Consider the following 26,472-nt stretch of genomic DNA (forward strand, 5'->3'; position numbering starts at 1 on the left):
CATGTAACCAGCAGGAGGCACCATGGCAGGGAGTTGCACTGTGTTACAATCTTGCTGTGTCATGCTGAAATCATTTATCAAGAAACTAATCATTTGCAAAACTGGCTTTCATCCTCTTATCTCATACTTTGTTCTTGTTTTAGGGCGGATGCATCTGTACTTTAGGGTTGTTTATCTGCACTCATCTGCTGTTAGATCAGGGTGATACTGGTGTCTTCACTCTCCCTCTTGCAGTTAGGGCAATTCACTGATAATTTTTTTCTCTCATCTACTTGCATCTTACACTTCCCTCATTCACACGAGAGAAGAGACTTGCCACCCCAACTCTTAGAATAGCAAAGAATAATTTCAGAACAGAGTTAAATCACTATCTTGTGTAAGTCTGCTTCAATGAAAACATTTCACATAGGTTTGATCCAATAGTTAAGTTTCATCTTCATATCCAATATCCTTGTTGTGTATACTGCCAATAGGGCTAGCTGTGCACAACAAAGGAGTTTTCAGCAAACAGCTAGTACTGGTGTATTTATTTCAGATTGAAAGGAAATGTCTTAGTGTGATAGGGCGTTCCAAATTCCTTATGGGAATGAGCTTATGAATATGACATAACTGGACTATGCTTTATGTGAGACACTTCATGTGAAAGCAGGCCTATTTATGGCAGTGGCTGGAGCCCTGAGCCCTTTAAATTGTCACCAGAACAGTCTCAACTGTGCTATGCTGTGTCCTCCGGGCAGTTCTAAGGGTTGGGGGAGCAGCATGGCACGCTTCAAGCAGCACTGAGGGCTGGCTGAGGCTTCCCCCCTTCTGGGAGCGTAAAGCCGGAAACCACCATCCCCAGCTTGCCCTGGGGTCTGACATGGCTGTTGCCCGCCCCTACCCTCCTCCCCCCCCCCGTGTGAAATATCATTGGATGCTTATCCCATTTGTATGCGTGTATCTTTTTTTAGATCAAGTTAGGAATATTGATCTGTGTATCTATAATTGCATATTCACTGCTTTGGGTCACTCCCACTGATTACACTTCAGGGTGGTAATGGCCCATTGGCAAGAGATAATGGAGCTTTACCTTCCTGTGAGCAGGTGAGTCAACCTGTGAAGTATGGAGACAGGGATCCTGCAAAAGCATGAGACTGTGTCACCTGATGCTGGGACCCATCTTACATGCTGCATGTTTCCACAAGAGCACAGGGATAGTTTAGACTGAACACAAATGATCCCACCTTTTCCAAGAGTAGTGGGTAAGGTAACCTTGATCATCAGTTCTCCCCAGCTACCTCATCCAAGATGACAGCTGAAAACAACTAAGACTGAACTGGGGGATAAAACCAAGTCTAGTCTGTGAAGATTACCAGAACCTTAGAACATCTTTTAGGGTGTAATTATATGTCACTAGTTTATTCAGTATATTGAACCGTGTTTCCATATTCAAGTTTTATTTTGCTTAATAACATACTTTTTTCAGTGTGCTATCTCCTATGACCACTTAAACATATATTTTTATACAAAATAAAATTACTTTTGTTTATTAATAAACCCGGTGTCAATAATTGTTACTGGATGTGGGAGGAGTCTGTGCATATTTCTTTACACTGAGAAAGGGGTGAATTTCATGAACTTACACTGTACAGCACATTGTAGTGTCAGATGGATTTATCTAGAGTTTAGCCCCACAGGGTGCAGCTACACAGCACCCTTACCTCAAAATAAGCTACACAATTTCTGCTACACAAACTGCACAGCCTATTTCGAGGTAATTTTGAAATAGCTTATTTTGAAATTTGGCACTGTCTACACAGTTCTAAATTTCAAAATAAAGCACTATTTCAGCAAGTCCCTTAACTTTCATGGAATGAGGGCTACAGGGATGCCAGAATAGTGCGCCCGTTATTTTGAAATCTATTTTGAAATAATGGGTGTGTATAAAGACACAGAATTGCTATTTTGGGATACTTCTGGTATCCCAAAAGTGCCACTGTCTAGATGTAGCCAGAGAGGCTGTGTAGTTGAGTACTGAGTTAAGGTCTCACTCTGTGCTGCTTTTACTTGAGGGGAATGGCTCTGTCCCTGTGTCTCGGTTGAAACAGGCTAGCAAGCTAGGCTCAACAGATCAAAGTTACACAGTGCCCAGGCTGTCAAGGGAAGCAGGGTCAGTGGTGTCTTGGCACATCAGGTCACTGTTTTAAGGGGGTCCCAACTTGTCACACTTAGCATGTTCTGATAAAACGGGACAGAGGTCAACATCAGAAAATTACAGCCTGCACGATTCATTTAAAAAAAGATTTTCAGTCCAAAAACCACCCTCTGCATATGAATCCAGTAACTGAATCTATAGAAAATCAAGTTTGCATATTGCAGCCCAAGAGAAAGCTCCAACCAATTGAAACACATACACAGTGTAGGCAGGACACTATCCAGATGAAAAAAAGGAAGTTGCAAAAAAGACCTGAAGAAACACTGTTCTCATAACCAGTGACAGGCTATCGCTGAGGGGAAGAGATTCAGGCTGGTAATTATCAACAAGGTGACCTCCAGCTTCTCCTGAAGAGGAAGAGGCCCCATCTCTTAAAACACATCAAGGGGCTATTCTATTGTCCAGACTACATACTCCAGTAGACAAAGCAAGAAACTTTTGAAGACTCCCTGGTAGACTGTCCATATCCACTGCTGGTAAGTCTGAACATGGCCAGCATTGCAAACAGCCATTGAGTAAGTTTAGATAATAGCACAGAGTCATAGCTGAGCCTCTAAGGGAAAAACAGTTATCCAATGAGTAAGACTATGTACTATTCAATGTTTTGGAAACTATTCCATATATGATAGCTCAGTGTCTAGGAGGAATGTGAGATTAAATACCCTATATTCCCCATTAACCTGAAGCTAGTATCTGGGAATTCATATATGCTGGATCTCTTCATCTGCCAGGAACTAGGGCTGTGTCTAGACTACATGCCTCTGTTGTCAGATGAGACACATAGGCAAAGGTAAATGAAGCCGTGATTTAAATGATCGCAGCTTCATTTACATTTACATGGCTGCCGCGCTGAGCCGACAAACAGCTGATCAGGGGATGAGGTTTACCGGGGCTGCCGACAAAGGGCTTTGATGTCGGCAGGGGAGCGTCCAGACTAGCGCGCTGAGCGGACAAACAGCTGATCAGCTGTTTGTTGGCTCAGCGCGGCAACCATGTAAATGTAAATGAAGCCGCGATCATTTAAATCGCGGCTTCATTTACCTTTGCCAAAACAACAAATCTACATGGCTCCGTCGACGGAGCCATGTAGTTTAGACGTACCCTAGATGGAAAGAGGAGGTATCTGTCCCCAGCAACATTGGTGAAGACTGAAGTAAAGAAGTCTTTTAGCTTCTCTGCAATGCTCTTTTTCATTTCATTACTCCCCTTACTTAAAGGAGAGTTCCATCAACGTTTTGATTTATTAGGAACTGGGCAAACTCTTAGGAGAGAAGGAGCCTACACAGGAAGGATGGGCTCCACCTAAACCAAAATTGGACCAGATTGCTAGCACTTAAAATTAAAATGGTTGTAGAGCAGCTTTTAGACGGGAGGATGTCTACACTGCAGAGCTTTTTTGGAAAAACGGCTGTTTTTCTGAAAAAAACTCACGTCCATACTGCAATTGCATTCTTTCAGAAAAAAAAATCAAAAGAACAGAGGGTTTTTTCCAACATTGGTAAATCTCTTTCTACGAGGAAGAAGCCTTTTTCCGAAAGAGCTCTTTTGGAAATAGGCATGTGTGGACAGAGGAAAGGGAGTTCTTTTGCAAGAAGAGGAAAGAGGAAAAAGTACAGGTGCCCTGGTAGCCACTCCGCCCAGAGTAATCACAGCTTACATGCAAGATAGGTCCATTCAGTGCTATCGCTTTTTCAATGCACTTTGGCAGTGTGGACACTCTCTTTCAGAAGAAGGGGTTTGGGTTTTTTTGGAAGATCTCTTCTGGAAAAGAAATCTGCAGTCTAGACATAGCCTAAGGACTGGGGGAAAGTTGACAAGTGTGAAGAAGCACATGGAACAGAGACATAACTTGTGGAGGATCCATTAATGAAAATTATTTATGTTCTAATGAGGAGGAGAAGATGAAGATGATAAAATATTCATAAAATCTGATGGGAAACTGTCAAATGAAAAGACTCCCATTCAAACACATCTTGTAAAGGCAGAAAGCTAAAATGTGACAAGTTTTAAAGTGCTTCTACTCAATAGCTAGAAGTCTAAATAATAAGATGGGGGAACTAGTGTGCCTCATATTGAATGAGGATATTGATATACAGTAAAACTCCCAATTGTCCAGCATCCAGTGGTCTGGCACTCCTGATAGTCCGGCTCCAACTGGAACCCGGAAGTGCTCCGGCCACCCGGACAATTGGAGCTGCCCATAGGCGGCGGCGGAGAGGGACCGAGAAGCAGGCAGCTGTTTAAGGAAGGCAGTCAGGCGGGGGGAAGGGAGGTGTTGGCAGGGAACAACGTGGCGAGGGGCGAACCCTCCGTCGTGTTGCGAGTAGGCGGTAGAAGCCCCGCACTGCCAGCTTGCAAGCGAGGAAACTTGTAAGTGGCGGTGGCGGCGGCGATGGGGCGAGAGGCAGGCAGCGTTCCCCACTGATCCTCTCACTCCCGCCCACCTGCCTTCCTTAAACAGCTGCCTGCTTCTCACTCCCTCTCCACCGCCACCATTTATAAGTTTCCCCACTTGCAAGCCAGCTGCGTAGGGCTTCCACCCCCTCCCCGCAACACAGCAGAGGGTTTGCCCCTCCCTGCACCGTTCCCCGCCGACCCCCCCACACAGTGTGGGTCCCGGCAGATCTATCACAGCACCCCGCCAGAGTACCTCCCAATACTCCAGCATATTTGATAATCCAGCACCCCATGAGTCCCAAGGGTGCCGGATTATTGGAAGTCTGTTGTAATAGGCATCACTGAAACTTGGTGGAATGAAGTATCAGAGGGGTAGCCGTGTTAGTCTGAATCTGCAAAAGCGACGAGGAGTCCTGTGGCACCTTATAGACTAACTGAAGTGTAGGAGCATAAGCTTTCGTGGGCAAAGACCCACTTCGTCAGATGCACTCATGCATCTGACGAAGTGGGTCTTTGCCCACGAAAGCTTATGCTCCTACACTTCAGTTAGTCTATAAGGTGCCACAGGACTCCTCGTCGCTTTTGGTGGAATGAGGACACAGTCATACCAGGGTACAAAATAAATTGGAAGAACAGAACAGGTTGGGCTCGTCTACACTGGCCCCTTTTCCGGAAGGGGCATGTAAATTTCATGAGTCGTAGTAGGGAAATGCGCGGGGGATTTAAATATCCCCCGCGGCATTTAAATAAAAATGTCCGCTGCTTTTTTCCGGCTTTTAAAAAAGCCGGAAAAGAGCGTCTACACTGGCCCCGATCCTCCGGAAAAAGCGCCCTTTTCCGGAGGCTCTTATTCCTTCAAAGTAGGAATAAGAGCCTCCGGAAAAGGGCGCTTTTTCCGGAGGATCGGGGCCAGTGTAGACGCTCTTTTCCGGCTTTTTTAAAAGCCGGAAAAAAGCGGCGGACATTTTTATTTAAATGCCGCGGGGGATATTTAAATCCCCCGCGCATTTCCCTACTACGACTCATGAAATTTACATGCCCCTTCCGGAAAAGGGGCCAGTGTAGACGTAGCCGTTATGTTTCTGAGAGAATGACACTCTATATTAAAGAAAGCATAGAATCAAATGAAGAAAAAATCTTAAATGAACCAATCTCTATAGTAATTCTATGCTCTAATAATAATAATGCAGTAGGAATATGTTGCAGGCTACAGAAATACAGACTGTGAAATGCTAATGGAAATTAGAGAGGCTATTAAATAAAAAAATCTCAATAATAATGGAGAATTTCAACTATTCCCATACTGACTAGGTACACATGACCTCAGGATGGAATGCAGAGATGTATTTCTTGACCCCTTAAATGACTGCTTCTTCTAGCAAATAGTCTTAGAAATCACAATTCTTGAGTTAGTCCTAAGTGGAGCCCAGAATCTGGTTCAAGAGGTGAATATAGCTGAACTGCTTGGTATTAGTGACCGTAATATACAGTAAACTTCTGATAATACAGCACCTTTAGGACCCAGGGGGTACCGGATTATCAGATATGCCGGAATACTGGAAGGGGGCTATAAAGGGTCTGGGGTGGGGGGGCGGGCATCGGCAGGGAACTGTGCCACGTGAGAAAGTGTAAGATACTTCCCCCCAATGTCAGAGAAGAATTAGGGGAACAGTGTGAAACCTGTACCTGCAGTGAGAGAAACATCAACACTACAGAAAAAAAGGTTTAAAGTGACAAATCTCCCTTTTCCCTGATAGTAACTACACCTATATTCATCCGCTCTGTCCTGAATGCCACCCTCCACAGAAGGCATTAAAACAAGCATTTGGGGGGCGGGGGGGGGGGTTGGAAATGGAGGCAGATCATCCCCTAGGAATGAGATATATTGGTTATGGTTTTTGGTTATGGTTTTTGATTGTATCTGAGCATCCTGCATGTTGATCCAATACAGGCAAAGAAGGATAAATAAATCCCTTAAATGTCTTTACTGTACGAACAACTATTTCTCTTTTCAGTAGAGACGACAATGCTGAACATGACTGCTTCAGCTGCCTATGATTTGCTGGTGGCCGGTGTCCAGAACTGGGATCTGACCGGTGATGCTGTTCCCTGTGAGCTGCTGCTCATCGGCGAATCTGCCTTCCCAGTGCTGGTGAACCCCCAACAGCAGGTCCTGATCGCCGCCTCTCACTATGGGAAGGGCCGGATGGTGGTCATCTCTCACGAGAGCTACCTGGGCAGTCCCAAGATGGCTCGGTTCCTACACAATGCTGTGGTTTGGCTCAGTTCCTCCCCAGGAGCGGTAGTTGGTGTCCAGGAGAGTTTGGGCTCCCTGCTGGACATCCTCACTAGTTCTGGCATCCAAGTGCAGCCCAGTGCCCAGCTCACTGCCTCATTTGGGGTCTACTGTATGGATGCCTATAGAGCGGCACAGGAGAAAGAGCTAATCCAATTTGTGAAGAGAGGTGGGGGACTGCTCATTGGAGGTCAGGCTTGGTACTGGGCCTATAGTCACAGTGCAGACAGAGTGCTCTTCGATTTCCCTGGGAACCACATAACCAGTGTAGCTGGTGTGTATTTCACGGATAAATATGGTGAGGGAGGGATCTTCAGCGTCTCAGATGAAGTTCCTCCATTTCCCTTGAACAGCTTGTGAGTATCTGAAATAATTTCCTATGTATTAAATCTTACAGTTAAAGCTGCAAAAAGATATTCTGAAATGCTGCAATGTTGGAAAGGGGGTTAAGTTCCAATTCTCAGAGGGGATGCGGGTTCTTATCCCTAGGGGTGGAAAAAGGAATCAACAGGAAAGGAGTAAAACCAGAGTCCTGCCAAAAAGTTTGGGGAAACGTTTGACTTGTGGGGACCGTGATGTTCTGAATGAGCTCAGATGACTCTCAAAGTTCTAAGCATGAGACAAGACAAATAAGTGAATCCTTTAACTTTGTGCGTGTGCATGTGCGTGTGCGTTTCAATAAGCAGGGATCTTGTTACTTATTTGTGATCTGAAATACTGATTTAGTAAGAGAACATGACCAAAAGTTAACCTTTAAATAGTTGTGCACCACAAATGTCTGTTTGCTTATGAACGGTGTGGTCACATAACAAAATGCTGCCATATACTTTTCTGAAATACAATGAGCCCTTTACTGCTGATCAAAGGGAATTCTTTAAATTCTGATTATGTAAATGATCTCAGAACCAATAAATACAAAATACACCTCATAGCTTAGTCTCCTCTCTGTCCTTCCAGTATTTCATCTCCCATCATCCATCCCCTTACACTGTGCTCATCTCCTTACCCTCTTCGACACTGGTTTTGCTATGTCACATCTTAGGCTATGTCTAGACTGCAAGGTTAAATTGGAAAAAAAAAACCCACAATTTGCGGTACCAAATTGTGTATCTTTTTCCACTTTACTTTTGAAAGAGGCTTTTCCAAAATTTGGCGCGTCTACATGGTGCCAAATTTTGGAAAAAACATGCTCTTTTGACATATCCCTTATTCCTCGTAGGGATGGCGAAAGAACATGTGAGCTTTTTCGAAAAATCTTCCAAAAAAGCAGACACGTTCCTTGGATGCAGCGTTGCTTTTCCAGGATACCTCTGGTATCCCGGAAAAGCAATGCAGTCTAGACATAGCCAAAGATGACAAAGAGATAAGAAAAAGTGACATCAAATTGTCAAAGATCAGTGCCGGGGTAAGGGATGAGTGGACTGCTTTGTTTTAGAATGATCATTCAGAACAACTGTAACTCAAACCAGAGCAGCATCTCTCAGAAGAAGGCAGCTAAATCTTAGCACTTTCTGCAACAGATCAAAAAATACAGCCTAACAAGTGGAGATGATTTAAGAATATTTGGATATTTCTGTGGGGCCGAGCAAATGTTTTACACAACCTTTCTCTTCCATCTCATGATGCTGTGCCAGTGCTGGCATGTTGCCTAATAGGAACATCTCTTGGTTTTGCAGGCATCGGCTGGATTTCAGAAGAGACTTAAACCTTGTCCTAAGAGGTGTGTCAGAGCTAGACATAGTGACCGATGGTGTCCCCTCTCACCTATTGGTCCATGGTACAGTGGCCTTCCCTCTGGGCTTGGATGATGCTTATCAGTGCTTTCTGGCAGCAGCCCACTATGGCCGGGGACGTGTGGTGGTGGCTGCACATGAGCTCTTTCTTAGCACCACAAAGCTCACAGACTTCATTCTCAATGCCATTCACTGGCTGGGTGCTGAGAAGGAAGGCAGAATTGGCATCAATCCCAATCTGAAGAATCTTCGTGAGCTGCTGATTCAAAGTCAGGTGGAGTGCGAGATATCAGAGCTTACTGACCATCTCAACATCTACTGCTGCCAGTCCTACCGTGACGATGAGGCCCAGAAAATCCATGAGTTTGTGGCAGAAGGAGGAGGGCTGCTGATTGGAGGTCAGGCTTGGTGGTGGGCTTCTCAGAATAATGGCAAAAATGTTCTGTCTGAATATCCTGGTAACAGGATCCTCAATAGGTTTGGGATCAGTATCCTGGGGGAAAGCATGAAGGCAGACAAGTACCCAGCGCTACGACCTGAAGAGCAGAGGGGACATTACCACTTTCTCAGGGCACTGTCTCAGTTCCAGCAGCATCTGAACAAGAAGGAGGATCTCCAGCCTCCTGTGACTGGCTGGCTTCAGAAACTGTGCCAGGACTGTGCCAAAGCCCTTCAGATCCCCGTCGAAAACGGACACATCTATGCCTCATTGTACCACATCCTGTACGAGATGGTGCAGAGCAATGGGATCCCATCAGTGAGCCTGGAACACCCAGTCAAAGGGAACTCCAAGGAGGCTCTGCTGCTTCACGTGGCTACCGCACTGTCCCAAACTATGACGGACTGTGCGAAACTAGTGCTCTGTGACCTCCCCACAGTCCCTAGCACCACTGTGGAAATCAATGGCACAAACCCAGGTGAGAGAATCCCTCCTTACTCACTAATCTCCCTACTCCCTGCTTCAGGATGGAAAGGCCTGTAGAACATGGGGTAAACAGTGTTCAACTCTCCACAGCCCTGCTCATATGGGTCACACCCATCACAGTGCATGCAGAACAGAGCTGCTCGTCAGAGATGGAAAGGCTCCTCTTAGGTTACATTTAGTTTCTGAGTCTCAGAGAGGTAGCCATGCTAGTCCATAACTTTAAAAACAACGAGCAGTCCTGTGACGCCTTAGGCTACGTCTACACTGCAGGTATTTGTCGGTAGAGAGAATGCTAATGAAGTGCTCGTTAGCATTTGTCGCGCTGTCATTTGCATATCTCTGCCGATGCTTCTTGCGCAAGAGGTTTTTGAGCAAAGGAAGAAATGGAGACGGGTCTGTTTTGCACAAAAAAACCCTTTTGTGCAAGATCCCGTATACCTCCTTTTTTGAGGCATAAGGGTTCTTGTGCAAAAGGGGTTTTTTTGCACAAAACAGACCCGTCTTCCTGGCTTGTTTTTGCACAAAAATCTCTTGTGCAAAAAGCACTGGCAGAGATATGCAAATATCTGCATTATACTACAAATACCTTAGAGGTTAACCAAGGTATTTGTAGTATCAGATTTTGCCCAGGAAATCTCATGATACTAAATATATTTTTGTTAGTCTCTAAGGGTGTGTCTATACAGCAAAGTTATTTCAGAATAATGGCCATTATTCTTAAATAACTATGTGAGTGTCTACACAGCAATTCCGTTATTTCACAATAATTTCAAAATAATGGATGGATTATTCTGACTTCTGTAAACCTCATTCTACAAAGAATAATGCCTATTCTGAAATAGCTATTTCGAAATAAGGCATGTGTAGATGCTCCACTTCTGCTATTTCGAAATAGCCCTTTCTCAGGGCCATTCTAAGTTATTCCTCCTGGGGTTTTAAATCAAGATAGCATGTCTACATTGTGGAAGCCTGCCCCAGACTAATTTTGAGGCTTCCCTGCAGTGTAGATGTGATATTTTGAAATAAGCTATTTTGGAATAACTGTTCTGAAATAGCTTATTTTGAAATAACTGTGCAGCGTAGATGTAGCCTAAGGTGCCACAGGACTACTTTTTATTTAGTTTCTGCTTCAAGACCCAGATTACTAAGTTTTCTCTCAAAGCCTATTCTCCATTTTTTTCAAATAATAAATTATTGGATTGATGGGATTTCTGCAATTTCATAGAAATTCATTCCATGACCTAATAATTAATTCCTGAGGAAATGTTTCTAAACATTCAGCCTTAATTTCCTTTCTGCAGCTTCAGCCTACTACCGTTAATTATAGTTTGTAGTGCACCCTACCCATATGGCCCCCAAATTCACATTTGCTTTTCCCTGACATTGCAAACTCATGTCTAAGTACAGCCCATTGTCACTGCAAGCACTGCTTTTGAAATCTTCTGCCTCTTGTTAAATGCATGTTTCTGTCAAGCTATATTGACTGCAATTTGTCCAGGATGAACTCACTTTTGCCCAGAGTCCCAAATTCCTCTCCAAAGTGCTAACGGAATGCCACCTTAAAGATCTTATTGGCCTGCCAACATTCTCCCCATGCCTGCATGTCCATGCTGGTGAAACACTGTTTCACATACTTGATTTTAAAAGATCCTTGTTATTCTTCTTAGAAGAGACTAAAGCTCTTAGAAAGTCCACCCAACTGTTTGTTTCGTTTGATACCAATCCACTGGACAATGCTATTTTCTGAGAAGACGTTATGTAAATGGCTATCCAAGTAAATCTCCTATTATCTTTTCCCTGTCAGGAAGCTACAAGTCTGTATCAATGTGTGTTCGGTCAGATGCAAAACTGCCACAAGCAATTGTGACAGGGTCAGGCCAGATGACTATAGCAGAGTGCTCGAAGGGAGGCATATGTGCCCTAGAGTAAGTAGGTCTCTGTTCCCTGGGTAAACTGGCAGGGGGTGGCCTAGAACCAACAGGAACCTTCAGAAGCAGTCTGGACAATCAGGCCAGGTGGAACACCTGGAGCTCTTTAGGAGCCTTCCAGAGCCAAGGGAGTCAGGCTAATCAGACCACTTGGGGCCAATCAAAAACCAGTTGAGACTGGTTTAGAAGGGTTCCTCGTCTGTTAGCTCAGAGGCATGCGAGGAGGAGGAGGGACGGAGCTAAGGATCTGAACGTGAGAGGTGTCTGAGTGAGAGCTGGGAATTGCAAGTCAGGCAGAGAGCGGTGGAGGAGCAGGACGGACTGCTCAGGTACGAGAGAAAAGGTGCTGGGAAGGGGCCCAGGGAAGTAGTTGCCAGACCAGGACTAGAACAAACCCTGTCTGTTGCTGCTGCCTTAAAGACCCTGAGCTAGAACCTGGAATAGTGGGTGGGCCTGGGATCTCCCCAACCCCTCCCATGTCACTACAGAGTCTGCCCCCAGACAGGGAGACTGGGACTCTAAAGCAGTTTCACCCCCACATGATGGACCAGCCTGTGATGAGTATGGCTCAGTAGGCTGTGACCCCTGCCTCAACTAAAAAGAAAGAGGCTATGTGGTAGGACAGAGTGAGCCTCTCAGGCTGATCACCATCTACCAGAAGTGCAGGACCCCTGGGCACAGCCAGCGCTCTGCCACACAATATTGTAATTGTCTTTCCTGAATCAATGAGCAAAGAAGTAATGTGGTCCTCCCTCCATGTGCTCCTTTCAGCTTTATTACTTATTTGTGCTGTGAAGCCCGTCTTGGATTCTGCATTCCAGAACTTGTTTTCAAAGTGGGGGAGAAACCCATTTCTATCTCCACAGTACAAGTTCATTTGTTCAGGGAATGTGGATGTCCCTTATTCTTTGTTGGCCAAAGATTTTTCCTCTGATGTCAGCAGGAGAATATTGTACAAATCAACTTGTTACAATGTCAGCATAATGGTAATATTATGAGCAAGAAGTTAATTTCTTGGGAGAATGCAACAGGAAGTATTAGCCCTCCCCTATTCTATGGCACATGGACCCCCCCTCCAATGACATTCAGTGGGAGGAGATCCATCCTCAGGCAGACCGGCCAGGCCTTTGTGCTGATGCTTTCATGCAGGAAGCCAGATAGAGGTGTTTAGGAAAAGCTGTGTTAGGTCTGTCCTTTGTGCCTTATTCCAGGTGATGCTGCATGGAGAAGTACAGGACTTTATCTTCCACGTGGGAACACAGTGACCTTTCTATTTCCTAGCACTGTTATTGGAGCTGGCCTACAGGTGAACTAATTTTCCTTTCTGCTTCTGTTTTCACTTCAACTGCAATTCTACTTGGAAAGTGACTACATACAAATAAATTCTTATTCTATAGCTCTGTCCCCTGGGCAAATTCAGTTCCATGCAATCAGCATGCCTACTTACTTTTTACAAGCATTCATCCATCCAAACAAAAACCAAAAAAACCAAACCCACAGGTAGTAGATTCTATTTTTTCATATGTATCATCAAAAGAATTGTTTACTAAGTTCTAATAAACTGCCATATATAAGCTATTTGATATAGGGCTCAAATATTTAAGCCCCTCACTCCTACTGAAATCAGTAGAAGTTAGATGCCTAAATGTCTTTCAGAATGTGGCTGAAAGTATGTCCTTCTCAGGTAACTGTATCATCAATAAGTGGTTAATAACAACCTGGCGGGCAGCCTCTGAGTGGCTATGGGGCTTGACTATGATTCTGGACCTAGTGGAATCCAGTGTTTCAGCTCACACTGAAAGGCTCCCTGCTCTATAGGCTAGGGAAGTCAAAGAAGGTTGGAAGTGACTCACACTGCCACATCACTGCATTCTCTCCCATAGCGATGGAAACAGATGCACCTTAAACTGCATCAGCCTGATGAGCTATCTGTGGCTGGAGGCGGACTTTGAATAACAATAACCTGTGCGGACCCATTGCAGCAAAGGCTACAGGCCAGAACTAGGGGTACGTCGAGACTACAGGCTTTTGTCGACAGAAGTTTTGTCGACAGATACTGTCGACAAAGCTTCTGTCGACAAAGAGCGTCTAGACTACATCTAGTTCTGTTGACAAAGCAAGCCGCTTTGTCGACATGACAGTGTAGATGCAAAGGACAGTGCAGATGTAATAATGCCTTCTGTCGACAGAACTCTGTCGACAAAAGACATTCTTCTTCATAGAATGAGGTTTACAGCAGTCGACAAAACTGCTGAGTTCTGTCTACGTTATGTCGACAGAACTCAGCGGTAGTGTAGACGCACTTATAGTTTTGTCGACAAAACCGTGGAGTCTAGACACACCCTAAGAGTCCTGGCACCTTCAGTAAATCAATGAGAAAAGTGACCATTGATGTCATGGGAGTTGTGAGTGCTCAGTGTCTCTGAAAAGCTAGGCTTTTGTTTGCCTGTGCCTAGGTTTTCTCCCCTGTAAAATGGAGATAATGCTCCCTCCCTCACTGGGAAATTTAAGTCGCTGACACCTGTGAAGTGTTGAAGAACATCAGATGGAAGGTGGGGTGTTATTAAGCAATTTATTGAAGCACAAAGTATTATCAAATGCCACACTGGAGATGTAATAAAATGCCACTACTCATATGCTTTTGCCCCTGTGCTTTGTGAGGCCATTTTGGATACAGACTCTAAAGGAGAAACTCAGAACATCGAGGTCTGTACAGCTCATATATCTGATCATTGCTCTATTGATTCCTTTAGATTATAACTAAGTCCTTCCCTGAAAACAAGTCACCTTGGCTCAGATTCTCAAGGTATTTAGGCACCAAGGTTCCTCTACAATCCAGGAGAGCGAGGATCCACCTCCTTAGCCCCAGTTTTAGGTACCAGTACCACTGCAAACCATAAAACTCCTGCGTGGCTGCCACATCCCACTGTATGCGACAACACTCATTTGGTGCCTAAATGATCAAGGTTCAGTTTCCCTGGGTGCCTGAGTTTTTGCCTTTGGGTCTGTGCACTGTTACCTCCCTCCAAGCATCCAGACATCTATCTGCTACTTAATCCCCTGATTCACAAAACAGAGGACGTTTAGCATCCACCCTTCTTTCTTGCCTGAAAGGCCCCATCTTTCCAGAAGGGGAAAGAAGTGCTCACCGTGCAGCTTTTAACCCAGTGATTGGTGCACTCAGCAGGATGTGGAGTTCCAGGTTCTATACCCCGCTCCATCTGATGGTGTGTATTTGAATAGGGGTCTAGTATCTCTCAGGCAGGACTCTAGCCAGCAGGCTGTGCGACAGTCTGGTGTGGGGGTTCCTGCCATCTCTTCTATTGAAGCTGTTCCACTTGGACAGATGATTTTACAAAAGGCTGTAGATATCATTGCACCGTTCCTTCTACTGAATTCTGACCACATCTTTGCCTGTAACCAAGCCACCTTTGCATTTCCAGGTGCAGATTGGGTGTCACTCGGATAACCTCAGCAGTGCAGAGCAGCTGAAACGCTCCCCGGTGGTGATACACAGATGTGACATCAGAGATCAGAAAATGTCAGTCTCCACTCTCTGGGGGGGCCTAATTTACATCATAGTGCCAAAGGGAAGCCAGCTGGGGGAAGTGTCTATCACTGTGAAAGGAGCTGTGCAGGCTCCTTTCTTCAGATTTGGTAAGTGTGCTCCTTGCTCTTTCATACCCTTCAGCTCCCAACTGCTTTTATTGTGTTGCTTGTTCTAGTCTTGCGTCTGAGCAAGATCTTCTTTAGCCTCCTTCTTCATAGTCACTTATGCATTTACCAGACCTTGTTCTTGTCTGTCAGAAAGATGAATGCAGCTCTACCAATCTGGTGCCTTTATGTTCTTCAGCAGATATTAGAGCAAGAACAAAGTTTATTTTGATAGCACCTTAAAATGTTCCTGTAAGTCTTTAATACAGGGAAGATGATAAAGACAGAAGATTAAACCAGAATGGCACATCTTGCTTTCCTGCATTTTTCATGTTTTCTTCTGCTTCAAAGTTTTGGGGGTGCATGAATTTTGTTGACATGGATAGCAGCAACATTAACCAGGAGAGGAGATGTTCTACAAGTATATTGGGAGCAAGAGGAAGACCAAGGACAGGGTAGGCCCACTGGTCAGTGAAGAGGGAGAAACAATAAGAGGAAACTTGGAAATGGCCGAGCTGCTTAATGACTTCTTTGTTTTGGTTTTCGTCAAGAAGATGGATGGTGACGAGATGCCTAACATAGTGAATGCTTCCCCATTTTTTTCAGGAAGAATGGCTCTTGTGCAAGAGAGGGTTTTTGCACAAGACTGAAAGTAAGTGCCTGGGTGCTCTCTTTCGAAAAAGTGGCTTGCTTTTTCGAAAGTACTGGTTGTAGTCCAGATGCTCTTTTTCAAAAGACGTAGCCTTAGTTACTTAGGTTATTGCTCATCTTCAAGGCTTCAAAAGGACCCAAGTACTTAAACTTATGTTAAAATATAAAATGAAATCAGCTGTACCAAGCTGACATGGAACCAAATCCTCATGGGAATTGTGCACTTAATCTCTCTGTCCCATATTGATTCAGGAAAGACATCTAGGAGCGAGTGGCTGACCAGCATTCGCCACTATCCAGCTCCCTGGGCAGAACTAGCAACTCAGAACATCATCCTGACAGTGCCTGCAGATAACATCCGTCCCATAGAAGATCCAGAGACTTTGCTGAACCTCTGGAAGCAGATTATGGCAGCAGTGGCTGAGCTGGCAGCTATTCCAACCAAGTTCCCCAGGCCGGAAAGGATTGTAGCAGATGTTCAGATCTCAGCTGGTGAGTAGGGTGTGTTGTCATTAAAAGCAACTTAGTGATGCTGTGGGGTAAGAGACTCAGCTGGAGGCTGAGAGCCAGGAACATTTACACAGCAATCCTGGGCAGTGGGTTTAGGAGGCAATGCCTTCTCTGAGTCTTAGTGCTCAACTTTTGCCTCTTCCTATTTCTATTTTGACCTTTCCTACAGGCGTCCACAGCTGGCTGTTGCAGCTTGGTGAGTCTTTCTCCAGACATGATCTAGCAACTGAAAAGTAAAAAGCCTTCCAGCTTGCCAGATTTGTTAGCATAACACTGAACCTATGAAAGAGCTGTTAAGTGGTAATGAAACATTTAACGGGCATGTGCCAACACAGAGGTCTATATACCGTCAGTTTCCAAACTGTCTGACAAAACAGTTGTACATTACTGTAAGATAGCTACAGAACCTTAACATTTGCTTTAAATATTTCATTAGTTGGTAAAAATGATAAAATAACATCTTTAAAAAATCCTTGCATAGATTTTAGAAGCACAATCTGAGTATTCTGCTTTAACCTTAAGACTGTGTCTAGATTGGCAAGTTTTTCCACAAAAGCACCTGCTTTTGCGGAAAAACTTGCCAGCTGTCTACACTGGCCACTTGAATTTCCACAAGAACACTGACTTCCTACTGTCTGAAATCAGTGCTTCTTGCGGAAATACTATGCTGCTCCCGTTCGGGCAAAAGTCCTTTTGCGCAAAAGGGCCAGTGTAGACAGCTCAGATTTGTTTTCTGCAAAAAAGTCCCGATCGCGAAAATGGTGATCGGGGCTTTTTTGTGGAAAAGCACGTCCAGATTGGCCGGACGCTTTTCTGCAAAAAGTGCTTTTGCGGAAAAGCGTCCGTGCCAATCTAGATGCTCTTTTCCGAAAATTCTTTTAACGGAAAACATAATGGAGCAAATTAGTTTCCCTTTCTTTATTCCTGACTATTTGATGGTGTAATTCTAATTATAGTGAAACTTTTCTCTAAAGCACACACCTATTTGGGCTCTCAGCTCCTGCCTCAGTTTACTGTACAAACAAGGAAGAAGGAGTTAGTCAAATCCAACTGACAGTAAAGCAGCCTTCCCTCCATTGGAGAATTGTTCTACACAGCTAGAGCTGGTCAAAATACTGAAAGGGGAAAACAGATTCCGTTAATACAAGGGTTTTAGTTTAGTTTAGTTAGTCTTCATCCAGACTAATTTCTTACTCAATGTTCAATATTTATTCAAGCCACTAATGAGCTGCCTAATCAATTGTGCAGCTTCAATCTCAACACAGATCCTTTGCAAATGCTTCATGCCTTTTGTTTGCTTTTGATATCTGTCAAAGATATTAAATGCCAAACCGAAGAGCAAATAATGTAACTGGCTTAGTTAGGCATTAGTGAATTGAACTTCAGCAGATTCATAATTCAGCAAGTGTTATTTAATCCCCTCCACATACAACATACTTTCTAGTAATTTATTAATTCCCAGTTTTACAGGACTCCAATCACAAAATTTTCTATGGAGAAGACTCTTCCATATTCTATTTTAATATCTCTCCACTCTAAATGTCTCTTGGTCAATTTCATCACACTACTTAACACATTTTTGTCCTAGTGTCTAGTTAGTTAATGAGGCTACAATCCTGCTGATTAAGTGCATTTCTGGACAGAGGCTAGTATGCAGCATTTTTCAAGACTGGGTGCCATCTGAAGATGATTCAGTGGTCTGTCTGAAATTACTTGGTGGGTTATCAGTCCAGTCCCCAGTGGATTCATGTCCACATTACAGAACGATCATCATAATTAGAATTAACTGTGCTCCATACCAAGAATCAGATGCCGAGGATAGATTGGATCATAGAATCTTAGGGCTGGAAGAGACCTCAGGGGTCATTGAGTCCAGCCCCCTGCCCAAAGCAGAACCAACCGCAACTAAATCATCCCAGCCAGGGCTTTGTCAAGCAGGGACTTAAAAACCTCTAGGGATGGAGATTCAACCACCTCCCTAGTGAACCCATTCCAGTGCTTCATCACCCTCCTGGAGTGTGTCTACACAGCAGGGCTTACCTCAGAATAAGCTACTCAAATTGAGCTATGTCAATTGCGTAGCTTATTTCAAAATAGAGCACTCTTCCTCTGACTTCCCTTACTCCTCGTACAATGAGGGTTACAGAAGTCGGAGTAAGAAGTCCTTCAGCTTGACAGTATTTCAACATTATTTCAAAATAACTGCCTGCTGTGTAGACGCGGACTAAGTTATTTTGAAATAACGCTAGTTATTTCAAAATAATGTTTCTGTGTAGATGTACCCTCAGTGAAATAGTTTGTCCTAATATCCAACCTAGACCTCCCCCACTGCAACCTGAAATCTGCAATTTGGGTCATGAAGACTGAACTAATTTCTTCCCAGAAGGGATGGTCCAACCAAGAAATTTAGATCAATTAAGAGGAGATGGTGGGTAATGTAGAATCTTGCTCTGCCATAGGCTCTCTCTTTTGTGGATTTACTGTTTCAACCACAGCTGCCAGTCTAGCAATTTTCATCATGCTGAAATTGACTATAACAAAGAAATTATATATTAATATTAAATCATATGCCACCTTGACCTTTTCTCTCCCCACCCTTTAAGTTGACCAGCATCTCCAAAACTCTGACCCTCTATTTCTAAATAGCTGTATAATGAACATGGTAGTCGTTCTAAAATACAATGAAAACATTAGATCTGCAAACAATACTAAATTAAAGTTTACAAATATCAACTGTGTTACTTTAATGTATTCTCCTTTGTGGTGTTGCGGCCTCTCTAGGCTTTGATTTCCACCAGCATTTGACTGTTAGTGTCACAAAAACTCACAGTGAATGTGAATTTCAGACAGACGTGCACGAATCTTTGCAGAAACTGATATTTTCATTTACACATAGGAGGATTTTTAGCGGAAAGGCCTGCACATAACCCCCTCTTCCCCCCCCCCCCCCCCCCCCCGGCTCCCACAAGGAACAGAAACCACCACGATATGACTTTTCTGACCAGTCACAACACAGATCACATTTTCATTGTCAAACATTCACACTGTTAACAGTATTCATCCGGTAATACTGCCTCATTCATTTGAGGAACTGTCCAGAGGATAAGCCCAGACCACAAGAGGCTAAATTGGTCAGCTTTGTTGTTCCTTGTGAATTATTTCTCCATTTCTAAAAAATACAGAACTTCCTTGAGCTGAGATCTCGCCTTGATTGTCAGCCCTGTCTTCTCCCTTCAGGTTGGATGCATTCTGGCTACCCAGTCATGGGCCATTTGGAGTCAGTGAAGGAGCTGGTGGACATGGAACACATACAAGCAAATGGAATGTGGGGTCCCATCCATGAGCTGGGACACAACCAGCAGCAGGCAGGCTGGGAATTCCCTCCTCATACGACTGAGGCCACCTGCAATCTGTGGTCGGTCTATGTGCATGAGAAGGTGCTGGGGATCCCTAGAGAGAGAGCCCATGGAAGCCTACAGCTACAGCAACGCAAGAAGACAATCAGCGATTACCTTGAGAAAGGAGCCCAGCTAAAGGACTGGGATGTCTGGACAGCCCTGGAGACCTACCTACAGGTAGCACAATGATTCATGTGTCCGAAGGCAAAAGTTTCTGTAAGGCAGGCGTGGCCGACCTGTGGCTCGCGAGCCACATGCAGCTCTTCCCCATCAGTGCAGCTCGCGAAGCCGCCCCCGCCTCCTAGCTCCCCTGTGCTCACGGGGGCAGGGGAGCCATCCGGATCCAAAATGGTGGATCTAAAATGGCGGCCATGGACAGGTGCCTGCTGAGGCCAAAAAGCCTTCTTAAAAGGCCAGTCGTTTTTTTTTCCCCTATCATTTTGGGAGGGAGAGAGGACTCCTTTTTTTTTTCTACCATTTTTTTTGCCCTGGCTCTTCGTCCTTGATCCAGCTGGATCGTGGCTCTTCATCTGAAACGGTTGGCCACCCCTGCTGTAAAGGATGCTGGCTGGTTTGTGTTTTCCACAATCATCGAAGCAGGCACCATAGGGAGAGAACTCAGGACCTTCTCTCTCAAACTTAGGCCCCTCCTACTTGGGATCCATGAAACTCAGTCAGTGGAAGGCTTATTTGTTCTACAGGCCTCAGGTCAGTGGAGCACAACACACTGGCACAGAATTACAGATCTACTTCCATGTGTCTAGTAGAAGGCAGTTTTTCTAAAAGCCACTGTGTAAAAACAAAACAAAACAAAAAACCCACCTTTAGTCTCCAGACACAGTTCCGGCATGCAAGGCAGAGTTAGGGTATGTCTAGACTGCAAGACTATTTCGGGATACTGGAGGTATCCCAGAATAGCTACCCCGCGTCCAATGGACGTCTGCTATTTCGAAATATTTCCACGAGGAATAAGGGATGTCTCAAAATAGTGCTTTATTTTGAAATGTGGCTCTGTGTAGATATGCCAAATTTTGAAATAGCCTATTTTGAAATAAAATCAAAATAAGATATGCAATTTCTAGGGGCAGGCTAGACGTACCCTCAGGCTGTGTCTACATTGGCACCCTTTTCCGGAAAAGGGATGCTAATGAGACAAGTCGGAATTGCAAATGCACGGGGGATTTAAATATCTTCCGCGGCATTTGCATGAACATGGCTGCCGCGCTTTTCCAGCTCAGGGCTTTGCCGGAGAAAAGCGCCAATTTAGACGGGATCTTTCAGAAAATAAAGTCTTTTCCAGAAGATCCCTTATTCCTGATTTTAAGAGGAATAAGGGATCTTCCGGAAAAGGCTTTATTTTCCAAAAGATCCCATCTAGACTGGCGCTTTTCTCCGGCAAAGCCCTGAGCTGGAAAAAAGCAGCAGCCATGTTCATGCAAATACCGCGGGGGATATTTAAATCCCCCGCAGCATTTGCAATTCCGACTTGTCTCATTAGCATCCCTTTTCCGGAAAAGGGTGCCAATGTAGACACAGCCTTAGAGTCCTTCATTTTAGTGACAAATAGAGTCTGAAGGGTATTAAAGTGCTTAAAAGTGTAGGTGGGCACCTCCTGGGATTTTCAAAAGACACCCATTAGCATCTGTAGGGAACTAAATACTTTTGAAAATCTGACCCTAAAAACTAAGTTATTACTCCAGTTAGTCATGTGTAATCAGCAATCCAGGAGAGAGGAAGGTGAATTCTACACCATCAGAGGCTGCTGATATGAAGTCCATGATGTTGCATAGAAGCTAACCATAGCTAATCAGAAGCTAATTAGATCATTAAAATATTTCTCATTGATGAAGATGTATAAAAAGGAAAGATCCCAGTGCAAATTTCAGAGAGCTGGTGGCTAGACAAAACATCTTTTTATCTGTAAACTGAGCATACTAGGTAGTGAAATAATTGGGAAAAAATAATCTTGGAGTCCCAGGATACAATTATTTTGAAAGCAGTTGCTTTTCAGAGTAGAAATATACTGCAAAATTCCCTTTTTCCTTCCACACACAACTCTGATCACTGAAATATAATTTCTGTGCCTTACCCCAAAATGATAACATGATCAGATAACCATTTAAAAGTCATAAGGTGTGATTAGCAAGAACTGTAGATTTTGTAATGAAGGCTATGTCTACCCAGCAGCGTTATTTCGGAATAACTGACTTTATTCCAAAATAACATAATGTCAAAATAATGTCGAGCTGGAGGACTTCTTACTCAAACTCCTGTAACTCTCATTGTATGAAGAGTAAGGGAATCGGAGAAAAGTGTTGTAACCCAGACTTCCTGCTGTGTAGATAGCTCCAAAAGCCGAAATAAGCTGTTTAGACTTAAGCTATGCAATTGACATAGCTCAGGTTGTGTGGCTTATTTCGGCTTTATCTCTGCTGTATAGATGCGCCCTAATATGCATAACACAGGATCAAGTTAACCTTGGGGGACTTTTAATGCTGTTTTTCATGCTTTTCAGCTGCAGGAAGCCTTTGGATGGGAACCCTTCATCCAACTCTTCTCTGAGTATCAGACAATGTCTAACATCCCCGAAGACAACCCTTCCAAGATGAACCTGTGGGCAGAGAAGTTCTCTCAGCAGGTGAAAAAGAATCTGGCCCCTTTCTTTGTGGCTTGGGGCTGGCCCATCCAGGAAGAAGTCTCTAAGAAGTTGGCATCTCTGCCCAACTGGGATAAGAACCCTATGAAAAAAATGTGATGGCAGCTGTAATTTCTAGACACGATTCAAAGAGTCAGTTATCTTTTTTATAAGGCTAAATTACAATGTAGGAGGCAAGGATATTATCTGTTTCATACTCATTGGTATTTGCAGAGTAATTTTTCTTGTCCATGAGAAAAATGTGACCCTGAATTATCTGTTCATTTTTTTGGAACTGCTCCTGCTGGCTTTGTTCACATGGAACATCATCTTACTCTTTGAGAAATCCCATTGATTGTAATGTGGGGCTACTTATGGATAAAGACGACTACTTGTAAGGAACAGATAACGCCAGATGAATCAGGGAAACAAACAAAACAAACCACAGCATTGGGTATCCTCCAAGCCTCTAACATTTTCATAACATATTGTAGTTGTGTAGCTCAGTCACTGTTATCTATAATTTGTCGCGAACCATTTGGAGAATAGGGTAATTTGTCCATTTCTTTCACTCTCTCATTTTTTGATACCCCAGTTTCTCAAAATGCTTCATCTCGATTGTCTGCATAAAGTAGGTATCTGCCACATGCCTTCTGGTGAAAGCAAGCAAACAAGCTGATTAAAAGAAGTTGTTAGGGTTTCCCCGCATATTTCTTCTGGTAGATAAATCTCTCATTTCTTCGCTTTTGGAGACCATTCCAAAGTGTAAGAAGAGATGTTTCCTGATATCCAGTTCACCTCTGCATGTTGTGCTCAGTTGCACATTGATCATCTTAACCCAGAATTAGTGACGTTAACTAGTGGGTATTTGTATAAATGTGTAACCACTGGACATTTTAGCCATTACATGTTTACACGCTTAAAAGCCGGCTTCTGCAAATATTGGCTCTTGCCTGCCCCTCCTCCACACTGCTGCTTCTGATAGAGGTCGTAGTGCGGGGGGCATGCCGCTCTGCGGGAGCTGATATGTGTGGGGAGCCACCTTGAAAGCCACTTCTCAAGTGTACTAGCCCCTGCCTGCCCCTGCCACCCCGTGCTGCTGCCTTTGTGGGAGGTGAGGGGAAGATGGCTCTGCAGAAGCCGGAACACATGGAGAGACAGCTTAAAAGCTGGGCATGTCCCCCCCTCCCCTCTCCCGATGCCTCTGTGGGAGGCTCCTCAGAGCCAGTATGCATAGAGAGCCAGCTTAAAAGCTGGCTCCCTGCATGTATCAGCTCCTGCCTGCCCCACACTCCTGCGCTGCTGCCGCTGATACAAAGACAGTGTGTGTGTGGGGGAGAGGTGGGGAGGATGCGTGTAGTCAATAGGATTAACCAATAAACCCAGGTTTATCGGTTAATCGTGTAATCAACTACATGTTGACATCCCTACCTGGCATATCCATGTTGTTCCCCTTCTGGGTCCACATACAGTTCTCCCAGTTAGGGATGTGAATAGGTAATGGTTACCAGTTTTGATTAACCAATGGGGGCTGAGCTACCCTAGCCCCACGGGGCCCATCACAGGTTGGGGCTGCTCCAACACGGGCAGTGCCACTCCAGCCCAGCAGCAGGTAGGGACTGCCCAGCCCAGCATGGCAGCCTCCTCTCCCACCCTGTAGCCTGTACAATTAAGATGCTTGCCTGCCATCCCAGATAACGTGTTTCTGGGTTGATTTATACTAATTTAGGATTATATTCATTATTGCATTGTATTCATAATATTTATTCTCTACGTAATAGATATTATATGAAAGGCTTTCATTATATTAAGCTGTAATGCAAGAAACCTACAGGCCTGTATCCTGTAAGAGCAGCTAAGGCATATTGTAGGGAGTTGCACAGGCAATTTTTATCCCAATTATAATGCTTGCTCAGCTCCATGTGCTGTCCCTCATCTACAGGCACCAACCCCACAGCCTCTACTGGCCATGGCTCTCCATTAGTGACCAATGGGAGCTGCAGGAGTGGTGTCCACAAGCATTTGGACTAAATGGGAACTAAACACAGGAATCATAGTGGAACCATATCATTTTGGAATTAGTCTGTCTGACACCAGAATCATTCAGTAACTGCAAAAGTGCCAACAAAGCAAAGATGTTACTGGAAGGGTGAGAGGCAATGGTTTCAGGAATGAGACCATTCTAATGAATATGTAGTAGTAAGTATCATACTCAACTAACCTATAGAATAAGTGTACCCATTAATTTTTAGGGTGCAGAAGTAAATTGTGGTCAGAGTAGCCTGGGGTGGAATCAAGCAGTGCCAAGACGCTATAAAATATCCACATTGCGTAGATTAGGTAGCCTCCCTTTTTTTGTTTTAAACTTTTTTTAAACCTTTCTTTGACTTTCTTTACTTTATTAGGCTCTCTAAGTTCTTTAAACTCCAGCTCTCTATGCTGTCCATTCTATTAGCTTAACTTACAGCAAGGGTGGGCAATAATTTTTGAAGGAGGGCCACTTTGCCAATTTCTGACGTGGCCGTGGCCCACTGTGGAATGGGTGGGGCCAGGAGACTTTGCCACCCACAGACTCTGATTGGCCTGAGGGAGGGGGAAGTCTTAGCCCTCCTCCCTGCCAGGGGTGTGCAGTGCCTAGAGAGAACAGCCAGCTGTTTTGAATTGCTGGCAGTTCCCTCTGTGCCATGTGCCCCTTCACACACTCCCCCATCCCCAGGTCTCAATTGGCCAGGGGGTAGAGCAGTAGCAGGGTGGCCACAGGCCAGGAGCCCTTTCAATTGCTGCTATTGAAAGGACTCCAGGCTCTGGCTCCAGGAGCTGGGAACCCTTTAAATAGCCACAATTGAAAGGGCTTGCACTTCCCCAGTGGCTCTGAGGAAACATCTTAGCAGCAGAACCAGGGTCTGTCACGGGCTGGATCAAAGTGCTAGGCCTCTTGCCCAGCCTTGGCTTATAGTATAGCTTAGCTGCTTTACACTCTACCTACTAGGACCTTCAACTTCATTGGCATGGCAGAGGCAAGGCTGGTCTATGCTTCCTTACATCAGGTCTCCAGGAAGGGTTGTGAGTATGCAGGGCTAAGGAATTCTTTAATTGTAAAGTTACCAGAGGGAGTCCTTGATATATATAGGCTACGTCTAGACTGGCGTGATTTTCCGCAAATGCTTTTAACAGAAAAGTTTTCCTTTGAAAGCATTTGCGGAAAAGAGCGTATAGATTGGCATGGATGCTTTTCTGCAACAGCACTTTTGCGGAAAAGCGTCTGTGCCAATCTAGAGGCGCTTTTGCGCAAAAAAGCCCCAATCGCCATTTTCGCGATCGGGGCTTTTTTGTGCAAAACAAATCTAAGCTGACTACACTGACCCTTTTGTGCAAAAGTTTTTGCACAAAAGGACTTTTGCCCGAACGGGAGCAGCATAGTATTTCCGCAAGAAGCACTGATTTCTTACATGAGATCGTCAGTGTTCTTGCAGAAATTCAAGCGGCCAGTTTAGACACAGCCATTGTGTTTTAGCAACTTCATGCCTTTTGATGTTTCTCACCTTTTTACTTGTTTTAATAAAGGTAGTAACAAATTGGTCTTGTCCTCTACTTGCCTTTGCCACATGAAATGAAATGGATTCTCACAGTTTATGCTCGATATTAAAGATTATGGCTCTTGGCTTGACACACTTGAAAAAAAACTTTAGCTCTTTTATATATGCAAAAAGTGTATATATAGTCTCTTTTGCTGTTGTGACGGGTGTCCAAACACGTTTCATTTTATGTTTCACAAGAAATTACTTCATTTATTTTATTTAGGAGACCACTAATCACAGTTCCTGGAATGAGACCCATAGCCACTAGTTGACACTGTGAGGCTAGATGATAGTGCAGTGATTTGCTGCCGGTCATCATGATAAACACTTTCCCTTCTGCCTTTAGCAGGTCCTCCCAGTGTTCATATACAGTGTCTTCTTCTTTCACTTCATCACAAAAAAGAAAACCACAACACTATTTAGACAGACCCTTATGCCAGTACAATCTGGGACTGAGCAGCAGTATTATTACTGAATATGCATATATTCAACAGGAAATACCCGTTTCAGATTCCAACAACATTCAAGGACATGACTGTGTATGTCACCGAAGAGGAGTGGGGTCATTTGGAC

General features: G+C 44.3%; 1 protein-coding gene across 1 annotated transcript; it reads left to right on the forward strand.

The window, feature by feature from the left end:
- The first annotated feature begins 2,475 nt into the window (after positions 1-2,475).
- LOC102456816 (TRPM8 channel-associated factor 2-like) lies at positions 2,476-25,817 on the forward strand. The gene is made up of 8 exons (XM_006132962.5): positions 2,476-2,670; positions 6,607-7,243; positions 8,564-9,537; positions 12,685-12,779; positions 14,917-15,130; positions 16,031-16,270; positions 19,526-19,863; positions 22,202-25,817. Exons 2-8 carry the CDS (start codon positions 6,618-6,620, stop codon positions 22,439-22,441), a joined length of 2,727 nt encoding a protein of 908 aa, XP_006133024.3. The 5' UTR covers positions 2,476-2,670; positions 6,607-6,617; the 3' UTR covers positions 22,442-25,817.
- Positions 25,818-26,472: the final 655 nt, after the last annotated feature.

The sequence above is a fragment of the Pelodiscus sinensis genome, chromosome 1, assembly GCF_052426305.1.
Source record: "Pelodiscus sinensis isolate ZL-2025 chromosome 1, ASM5242630v1, whole genome shotgun sequence".
Classification (NCBI taxonomy): domain Eukaryota; kingdom Metazoa; phylum Chordata; order Testudines; family Trionychidae; genus Pelodiscus; species Pelodiscus sinensis.

Coding starts and splice junctions, on each gene's coding strand:
- LOC102456816 (XM_006132962.5), top strand. CDS start 6,618: ATGCTGAACATGACTGCTTCAGCTGCCTATGATTTGCTGGTGGCCGGT. Junction 9,538..12,684: donor AATCAATGGCACAAACCCAG/GTGAGAGAATCC, acceptor GCCTTATTCCAG/GTGATGCTGCATGGAGAAGT. Junction 16,271..19,525: donor AGATGTTCAGATCTCAGCTG/GTGAGTAGGGTG, acceptor TTCTCCCTTCAG/GTTGGATGCATTCTGGCTAC.